The 10,744-nt window shown below is 40.1% G+C and overlaps 1 protein-coding gene across 1 annotated transcript in view; it reads right to left on the bottom strand.

Annotated features, from left to right (window-relative positions):
• Positions 1-1,237: 1,237 nt before the first annotated feature.
• CNTNAP2 (contactin associated protein 2) overlaps positions 1,238-10,744 on the bottom strand; it is a 2,266,356-nt gene continuing 2,256,849 nt past the window's right edge. The window contains 2 exon segments of the mRNA NM_001133793.1: positions 1,238-1,584; positions 7,277-7,357. Of these exon segments, the coding sequence (NP_001127265.1) occupies positions 1,385-1,584; positions 7,277-7,357 (281 nt within the window). The 3' untranslated portion in view covers positions 1,238-1,384.

Below are 10,744 nucleotides of genomic sequence, written 5' to 3'. Positions count from 1 at the left end.
TTTTTGTGTAATCTGTTTAAAAAGATTTTTTGGATGCATTGTCCCCATTTGTTTACATGAAGTGTATTATTTTTAAATAGAATCAATGAGTTATTTGTTAAATAACTGGGTCAAGGTTTCAGATGTGTGATTAACTACACTTGTCCGTCCTCTGGGAAGCAACAGGTACCAGGTCTGTGATGAACCTGAGGTTCAAGTGTGTCTGTCTTAGAAGATCCCTGAATCACAGCAGTGTGATTGGATGGAAAAACACGTGGAGTAGTTGATTTAAAATATGGCAGTGTTTTCCATATCATCCAGAGTAACAGCAATAATAACTTGACTTTATTATGTTGTGTCCATTTACAGGACACTGTCTATTAGGATTCTGTCACAGGGGTGGAAAAACTACCAGAGATTTAAAGCAAAATAAGAAGCGCAACCTAATTTATGCATTCACTAGAAATTATTCATATTTTTGCTACAACTATAAAAGAAAAAGAGCAAACAAATCATAACATCTGGCTCTAATTCCCCATTGAGGCGCTTATACATATATAAATCCAATATGTTTCAGATGAAACAGGAAAAAATCTTTTGTAACAGCTGGTCACCATGGTATTGCAGCTGATAGTTATAGATATTGAATTGGTCTAAGACTACATACGTGGAACAATATTAGCTTGTAGAATTCAATGAAAAATCAAACCGACAACCCCAATATAAACTACCTTCCCTGGTTCTTTAATGCCTCTCTCCAGTTGTGCTGATTGTGTCGTTACACACCAGGTGCCATGCACTCTCTTCCTTCAACTGCTGGTAATCAGTCAGGAACCCCAGATGCCAGAGAGCTGGCATAGATTGAGCTCTGCTTGAAAACTGGCAAATAATAGGTTCTCTTTGCCCCTTTCTTTTCCAACTTATAGGACATCAAAGGAAATAGTATATGAACACGAACTAGTTACTGTAACAGCCCATTAAGGCTGACTGACTAGAAGCAAAAGGAAGAGAATGGTGGGGGCCATATTTAGGTGCGTTAGCTTTTCTCAAGAAAAAAATACCCACATTCTAAGGGCTCTTAAAAATGTAGAAAACTTGCCCTGTTACCACGGGTCTTTAGAACACCTCTAAACACACACAAAATAAGACAAGATATTACCTACAAATTTCAACCATTGCTTAAACTCTAAAAGCATTTTTTGTATTATTTTGTTTTGATACAGAAGGGAAAACTCAGCTATAAAGAAATATTAAAAAGTTTTTTTTTTTGTGATCAGTCTCAAGAATATTCCATTGCCTGCCTCCCCCAACTTGTGCTGATATTTTAAGGATGTGCTCAAGAGTATGAAGCAGGGTGCTTTTGTCCCTTTCTCTCCTCCCTATCCCATAGCCAAGTAGCCACCCCTCAAATGAGCCATTCCTTTTTGCTTTCATCAATGGTCTCTGTGAAGTTGGGGTCGTTGTTCATGATGGCGGCGTCCGCGCTCTCTGCCGACTCCGCCCCCTTCGCTTCGTTGGTATGGTAGGTGCCCTTGTGGCGGAACATGTACCGGATCAGGAAGACCAGGGTGCAGAGGATGGTGAAAATCACCACAGCAATGACGCCTGGCAGAGAAAGGAGAAGCACGAGAGGTCAGACAGGGCTTGGGAGTCCCTCCAACACTGTCCCCACTTCACTACAGCTCCCTCAGACACAATCCTCTCCCATATAAAACACAAACTCCAAAACACCAAAGATAATAAAAATGAAGTAAGATTTCTGTTTTTGTCCATGAAGCAGTAACAGGAAAAACAGGAGTAACTTCTCTTCCAGCCAAAAGTAACTAAAATACTGGACACAATCTATGAAATGACAAGTCTTCAGACATTAGAAAACAGGCAGAACGGAACCATGATGTCCATGATGTCTGAGAACACAGAAACAAAAAGGAGGAATCCTACGTTTTTCCTAGTTTTCTGGCTGGCAGCGATTTTTGGACAGCAGTGTAGGGAGGGGCAGCACAAGAAAGCACAGTGGTTTCCCTGAATGGAGAGGGGACATAGAGTGCACGCGCGAGAGAGCTATGTATAGAAAGAACCCTAATAATCTGCACAGAAGTCTCTCTGAATTTGTGGCTGAATAATACTAACATGTGCATGTACAGAATGAAAGTCCGCAGGCCAGGGAAAAACCAGAGCTCAGGAGGGCTGGGAGATGTTTATATTCCAACCAACCACACTGAAGAGACCTCATTGAACAATCAGAGCATTTAATACAGTTGATAGAATGGTCATGCTGAAGATGTTTGCTAAAATAGGCCTAGAATAAAGACTACTCTAGATCTGTCCTGAAAAAGCTTTAAAACACTTCTAAATAACGTTAAGCTGCAGAGAAAAATAATTCAGAGAAAAAAAAATGTAGGAAAATGTCACTTGACCAGAAGAAACATCAGTCAATTAGAAGGAGAGCCAGAAAGGACAGGGCATGGAATGAGCAGATAAGGATAGTACAATAGCTATTAGAAACCTGCACAGGGGTTTAAAGGGAAACATGATCAAAATGAGAGGGAAAAAAATGAAACAAAGTGGAACTTGTAGAGATGAAACACACAGTGTCTGAAATGAGCAGTGGCTCACGCCTGTAATCCCAGCACTTTGGGAGGCTGAGGCGGGCAGATTACTTGAGGTCAGGAGTTCAAGACCAGGCTGGCCAACATGGTGAAACCCGGTCTTTCATACTAAAAGTACAAAAATCAGCCAGGCATGGTGGCACGCTCCTGTAATCCCAGCTACCCAAGAGGCTGAGGCATGAGAATCGCTTGAACCTGGGAGGCGGAGGCTGCAGTGAGCCAAGATCATGCCGCTGCACTCCAGCTTGTGTGACAGAGGGGGACTCTGTATGAAAAAAAAAAATACTGGATGAAATAATACAGAGTAGATAAAATAGAAGTAAATATAACTGATCTAAACACTCCAATTAAAAAGTAGAGACAGAGTGGATAAAAAAGATGCCTGCTATATGATGTCTGCAGGACATGAACTTTAAATACAGGTCGAAGTAAAAGGGTGGGAAAAGATATGCAAACAATAATCATAAGCTGGAATAGCTACATTAATATGAGACAAAGGACAAGGTTGTTAGTAGAAATGAAGAACATTTCATAATGACAAAAGGGTGAATTCATCAAGAAGACAATGTTCCGAATGTGTATAAACCTAACAAGTACAAAATAAATGAAGCAAAAACTGGCAGAACTGGTAGGAGAATTAGGCCAGTTTGCAATTATAGTTGGAGATTTTAACATTGTTCTGTCAGTAACTGATAGAACAATTGAACAGAAAATCAGCAAAAATTTAAAAGACCCGAACAATATGACTAACAAACATTACCTAATGATATTAGACCAATCCTACACATCTGTCTTAAAATACAGGAGGAGAAAACACTACTCAGTTCATTTTATGAGACCAGCATTATCCTGATACTAAAACCAGAAAAATGTTACAAGAAAACTATGGAGCAATATTCTTTTTTTTTTTTTTTTTTTGAGATGGAGTTTTGCTCTTGTTGCCCAGGCTGGAGTGCAATGGCACGATCTGGGCTTACTGTAATCTCAGCCTCCCAGGTTCAAGCAATTCTCCTGTCTCAGCCTTCTGAGTAGCTGGGATTATAGGTGCCCGCCACTATGCCCAGCTAATTTTTATATTTTTAGTAGAGACGGGGTTTCACCGTGTTGGCCAGGCTGGTCCTGAACTCCTGACCTCAGGTAATCCACCTGCCTTGGCCTCCCAAAGTGCTGGGATTACAGGCGTAAGCCACTACACCCGGCTTCACGATATTCTTTTAAATAGAATTTTAGCAAATCAAACCCAGCAATATGTAAAAAAGATCATGTATTATGATAATGTTAATCCTAGGAATGCAAGTTTGGTTTAACATTAAAAAATAAAGCAATATGATTTACCACATTAAGCAAATAAGGAGTAAAACAATATTATCATCTAAATAGATGCAGAAAAAGCATTTGGAAAACTTCCAATACCCATTCATCATAGTAAACTATGAGTAGAAGAAATTTTCTCAATCTGATAAAGGACATCTGTTGGAAACCTACAGCCAATATCCTATTTAATAGTGAAAGATCAAACACATTCCCCTAAAATAGGGAACAATGCAAAATTATCAAATCTCAATATTTATTCACTTTTGTACTGAAAATCCTACCCGGTGCAATGAAACAATAAAAGGATATAGACTGGAAAGAAACAAGTAAAAAAATTTCATTATTCTCGATAAAATGCTTGTCTAGGTAGGCAATTCTGAGGTATATACAAAAAAAGTTATTAGAACTAACAGCAAATTTAGCAAGGTCACAGAAGGCAAGGCTGATATAAAACATCAATTACACTTTTATATGCCAGAGAGAAACACTTAGAAAATGAAATTAATAAAATAGTAATAATTGCACAAATTTAAAAGCTGTTCAAGACTTCGCATTGAAAACCACAATACATTGCTGAGAGAATCTGAAGAGACAAATAAACGTATAGATATACCATGTAAAGATAGAAATACTAAATATCGTTAAGATGTTCTAATGAACCCGTCTTGGTCTCTCAAAGTGCTGGAATTACAGGTGTGCCCCACTGCGCCTGGCCAGGATTACAGAACTTACATTGTTTATTTCAAGACTTAGTATAAAGATACAACAGGCTGGGAGCAATGGCTCACACCTGTAATCCTACCAGTTTTGCAGGCTGAGGTGGGTGGATCACAAGGTCAGGAGATCGAGACCATCCTGGCCAACACGGTGAAACCCTGTCTCTACTAAAAATACAAAAATTAGCTGTTCATGGTGGTGCATGCCTGTAATCCCAGCTACTCGGGAGGTTGAGGCAGGAGAAACGCTTGAACCAGGGAGTTGGAGGTTGCAATGAGCCGAGATCGCGCCACTGTACTCCAGCCTGGCAACAGAGCGAGACTCCCGTCTCAACAAAAAAAGATACAACAATAAAGCAAGCATGATATTGGCTAAGGAAAGATGTATAGACCAACAAAACAAAAAGCCCAGAAAATAGACATACACACACATATGGTCAGTTGCTTTAACAAAAGTGCCAAGAAAATTCAATTGAGGAAAAGTATAGTTTTTTTTTTTCTTTTTTCAACAAATGGTCTTGGAATAACTAGATATTCATTTGGAAAATACTGACTTTGACTCTTCTCTCACACCATTTATAAACATTAACTCGAAGTGATTAAAGACCTAATGGTAAATGATAAAGTGATACAACTTCTAGAAAAAAGCTGAAAATCTTCAAAGCCTTTGGGTAGGCAGACTTTTTAGATAGGACAAACCAACCACAAACTATAAAAGATTGGGGCTGGGCGCAGTGGGTCACGCCTGTAATCCCAGCACTTTGGGAGGCTGAGGCGAGTGGATCACTTGAAGTCAGGAGTTGGAGACCAGCCTGGCCAACATGGTGCAATCCCGTCTCTACTAAAAATACAAAAATTAGCCAGGCATGGTGGCGCACGCCTGTAGTCCCAGCTACTCAGGAGACTGAGGCAGGAGAATCGCTTGAACCCGGGAGGCAGAGATTGCAGTGAACTGAGATCACGCCACTGCACTACTGCCTGGGCAACAGAAAGCGAGACTCTGTCTCAAAAAAAAAAAAAATGAAATAAAAGTTATGGACTTGTTACACTTATAGACACGTATTATACTTCAATGAAGTTCATTTAAAAAAAAGCAAAAAACAGGATTGGGATCTTAATGGTAACAGGGATGTCAATATTGATCTACGCATGAGGCTCAGTGGCTATCCTAGGAGAGTCAAATTATGATGTAGCTGTCCATGGTGAGAAGAAAACACTGGAATATTTTAGATGCTATAGCTTATTAACCTTCTGATACATTTTTAGTTTTTATTATTTTAATTGTGCAAATTTATGGGGTACATGAGAAAATTTGTTACACGTATATAAGGAATAGTGGTCAAGTCATTGTATTTAGGGGTTCATCAACCAAGTACAATACATTTTTGTTAGATATAGTCATCCTACCCTGCTAGCAAACCCTGAATTTGTTCCTTTTATCTTACTGTATGTTTGCACCCTGTAACCCACTTCTCTTCATTCTCCTTCCTCCTCCTGCTCAACTTTCCCAGTCTCTGTTATGTGTTTTTCTTTCTATCTCCATGTGTTTAAATCTTTTAACTCCTGTGTATCAGTGAGAACATGCAATATTTGTCTTTTTGTGCCTAGCTTATTTCACTTAAAATAATGACCTCCAGTGATTTTCTGATAATTTTTATTATGATAACTGAAAATCAGACTGGCATTTTCCTTTTTTTTTTTTGAGACAGGGTCTTACTCTGTCACCCAGACTGGAGTACAGTGATGTGATCTCAGCTCACTGCAACCTCTGCCTCCCAGGCTCAAGCAATTCTCCTGTCTCAGCCTCCCGAGTAGCTGGGATTACAGGCATGCGCCACCACGCCTGGCTAACTTTTGTATTTTTAGAGATGGGGTTTCACCATGTTGGCCAGGCTGGTCTTGAACTCCTGACCTCAAATGATCCACCTGCCTCCCGAAGTGCTGGGATTACAGGTGTGAGCCACTGCACCCAGCATTCCTTTTCATTTTTCATGGTACACTATCCTGGACTATTTGGGATGCGAAAGGATAAGATTGAAAAAGATCAGAGGGGGATAAAGAAATGTCCTGGCTATGGTCACTACTACCTACTTAATTATTCTAAGTCTGTCCAGCTCGCCACTGCTATTTGTTTTTTACAAGCCAGCATTAAAAAGTAGCCAGGTTACATTTACTATCTTTCTTTCTTTCTTTTCTTTTTTTTTTTTTTTTTTGAGATGGAGTTGCACTCTGTTGCTTAGGCTGGAGTGCACTAGTGCGATCTCAGCTCACTGCAACCTCTGCCTCCCAGGTTCAAGAAATTCTCCTGCCTCAGTATCCCGAGTAGCTGGGACTACAGGCATGAGCCACCATGCCCAGCTAATTTTTGTATTTTTAGTAGATATGGGGTTTTGCCGTGTTGGCTAGGCTGGTCTCGAAATCCTGACCTCAGGTGATCTGTCCACCTCGGCCTCCCAAAGTGCTAGGATAACAGAGGTGAGCCACTGTACCCGGCTATATTTACTATATTTCTTCACATCATATGTCATAATCTTTAAACAGTAAAATGAATAATGTAAAAACCTAGAAAACTTTTTTTCCTAGACTACTATGTTATTGACAACTATTACTTTCCATAGTTGAGTAGCCCCATATAAGCCTCCTCTAGACATCACCTACCTCCAATGATAGCCGAGTTTCTGTTGACTCCATTTCTTATAGCTTGGCCTTGTCCTGGATTATATGGAAAATCTGCACTGGCTGTACAGAAAGAAAGAAAGAGTCAAGTGTCAGAGTCAAGTATACTATTGATCCCAAATAATTTGATACCTATTTCTTCATGCAACTCTTCAACACTTCCTGTTTTCCCAAATGAAATCTCCATTTCAGATGGACCCGTCTTGCTATTGTCTCCCACAAGAATCACAACAGCCTCCATCCCTGTTCCTGCTGTTTCTCTTTGCACAAGGCCTAGGTAAACACGACTTCTCACTTGGAGCAATATTACAGAATCCTAGAGCTACCTGAGCTGGCCTGCTCTAGTTCCACAGACAGATGAGTTTATGCATCTGAATATGTTTCTTACATTTGGTTGAAATCTGCTTCCCATCCACTTTTAACCCCACGCACAACTGGTAGCATTCAATGTATTTGTAGATGAGCTTTTTATAGCTACAGTATTAAAAAGTTTAAAAAGGAATCATTCCTTTAAACTCGTATTTTTCATGGCTGTAATAAGACACTGGCACACTTCAGGAATTTGTAAGGGGGTAATAATTCCAAACAGTTGAGAAGACTACTAACTGCCTAGTGAATTTTCTATTTCTTTCCCTATTACAAACGATAAGAATCAGTTGTGTTAAATTTAGGTATTTCTCTAAGATAAAACAAATTTTAAGCCCGGTAAAGGTAAATAGATCCCGAAGTCCATCTGCAGGTCAGCAGACTATCTTCTGTCATCCATAGGACCTAATCCAACTTCAGAAACAATTCACATTTGTTGGTCTTCTGTTGGAGAAGTTAAGGTAAATCTTCCAACAGAAGCAGGTCACCTTAGTCTAAAGCAAGCTCTGGCTACTGGATGGCACCAGTTAAATGTAAAAAGAATTTAGAAGTACTTATTTGGTACAATGAAATGTGTACACACCAGGCAAATAGGTTTATGTTATGATTCAGGGAGAACATTGCTTCATACTCCGTTTTCTAACACTAATTTATTCCTAGGCTATGGACTTCCAAGATTATCTGGGATAATGATGAAAAGCAGGTAGGGCCCTTTTTCCTCCTCTTCTCTTGGAAATATGGCAACAAAAAAGGGAGATTCCAGATTCTTTCAACACATGTGATTTAATCCTTTCTCTTTTAGACTTGATATTCTTTTTGTGTGTGTGTGGGGGGCTGGTTGGGGGGGTGCGGGTGGCGGGGAAAGGGTCTCACTCTGTTGTCCAGGCTGGAGTGCAGTGGTGTGATCTTGGCTCACTACAACCTCTGCCTTTCAGGCTCAGGTGATTCTCCTGCCTCAGCCTCCCAAGTAGCTGGGATTACAGGCACCTGCCACCATGCCTGGCTAATTTTTGTATTTTTAGTAGAGATGGGGATTCACCATGTTAGCCAGCCTGGTCTCAAACTCCTGACCTCAAGTTATCCACTCACCTTGGACTCCCAAAATGCTGCAATTACAGGCATGAGCCACTGCACCTGGCCAGACTTGATATTCTTGTTTAGGACCAGGAAAATTATACTTTTTAGATATATATATATATATATATATTCCAAATGTTCTCAACTATCAGTTGACTGAGTAAAAGCACAGACACTAAGAAAGCTACCAATGAAAGTGAACTTAACTCTTGAGTATTCAAGGATTTCATATTCCCCAAGTCTTTAACTGGGGGATGCAAAAGAGACCACTGATGGTTTTTGCTTGTTTTAACTGGCTCAATCTTTTTTTTTTTTTTTTAAAGATTTGATCTTGCTGTGTTGACCAGGCTGGAGTGCAGTGGCACAATCATGGCTCACTGCAGCCTGGACCTCCCAGGCTCAAGTGTTCCTCCTGCCTCAGACTCCTGAGTAGCTGGGACCACAGCCATGCACTATCACACCTGGCAAATTTTTTTATTTTCTGTAGAGATGGGATCTCCCTATGTTGCCCAAGCCGGTCTTGAATTCCTGGGCTCAAACGATCCTCCCGCCTTGGCCTTTCAAAATGCTGGGATTACAGGTGTGGGCCACCATGCCTGGCCAATTGGTCCAATCCTAAATCCAGTTAGCTAGGCAGGGAAATGGGGAGAGCCAACGCGTAGTATAGTGTAGTCAGCTACTTTCCCATCAGCTCACTTTCCCATTTCCCTTCAGGATTTTCTGGGGTAGGTAGCGTGGATTAATATTCTCAATCCCAAATGTCAGCCCAAGAATGCAAAGATATTTCATTTATTAGGCTTATCATCAGATATAAGATTAATCCTAAAATTATCCTATGGGAATAAAACTGGTTTATATAAAAACTTATAATAAAAACCTTGGCTTTCTTTTTTAAACCTGAATCTTCTCTTCAAATTTATTCATTCACTCATTCACTAAATCTTTATAGAATGCCTACTATATGTCAGACTTCATTCCAAGTGCTGAGGATACACAGTGAACAATAAAATAGACAAAATCAAATACAGAATAAAGTTCTTTAGCTAATGAGAACTTCCTGGTCCAACATGGTCTGTTTATTCCACGCATCCTTGAAGAGTTTGGTTTATATAGTCTTTAGATTGTATACTGAAGCATGGATGTGGTTTCAATTATGAACTTGTCCATTTACAGTAAATTGCCTGATAAGTCATGCCACCCATAAACCATAAGCACAGGAAGATTTGGTTATGAATGTATACCATTCCCTGGCATAAGCCACCCTTCAAAGACCAAAAGCTATTTTTCAGGAATGAAAACTTGCACCGTTATTGCCCATCTTTTCCAGACCTTTTGACATTATAATTACTCTTCTCTGGACACTATTTAGTCCACATCCTTCTAGAAAGTCACCAAGCTTATGAACAGTCTAGCTAAAATTAGAACCCAGGTATGGTTCATTCCAAAGTCAACAATCTTCTCTACCCTGCCTTTTGAAGGCTAGAAAGGGACAAGGAGTTGCAGGGTTGAGGAGGTCCCAGCTTGCAGACAGTTTGGCTTGGGTTGGGAGTATGGGAGGAGGAGCCCTTTTAGGTGATGAGGAATTAATTAGTTTCGTATTGGACATATTGAGTTGGAGGTGCTAATAAGGCAGCCAGGTGGAGATATTTACTAGATATTTGGATACTTTGTGAGTGAGTCATATTTCCTGTCTCCTTTTGATAAACGCAGAAATTTCCTGACCTCCTTTTTCTTTGTTTTCCCCTATCCCCTGCCCCATCATGACCTTCTTTAAATAACATGTACCTTCAAAATATATTAAGTATAGTGATAAAAAATTACAATGGTAGGCCAGGCACAGTGGCTCACGCCTGTAATCGCGGCACTTTGGGAGGCCGAGGCAAGTGGATCATGAGGTCAAGAGATCGAGACCATCCTGGCCAACATGGTGAAACCCCGTCTCTACTAAAAATACAAAAATTAGCTGGGCATGATGGTGTGCACCTGTAGTCCCAGCTACTTGGGAGG

This window comes from Pongo abelii, chromosome 6 (genome assembly GCF_028885655.2).
Source record: "Pongo abelii isolate AG06213 chromosome 6, NHGRI_mPonAbe1-v2.0_pri, whole genome shotgun sequence".
NCBI classification, from domain to species: domain Eukaryota; kingdom Metazoa; phylum Chordata; class Mammalia; order Primates; family Hominidae; genus Pongo; species Pongo abelii.
The sequence above is the reverse complement of the archived record's forward strand: the minus strand, read 5'-3'. Positions and strand labels throughout refer to the sequence as shown.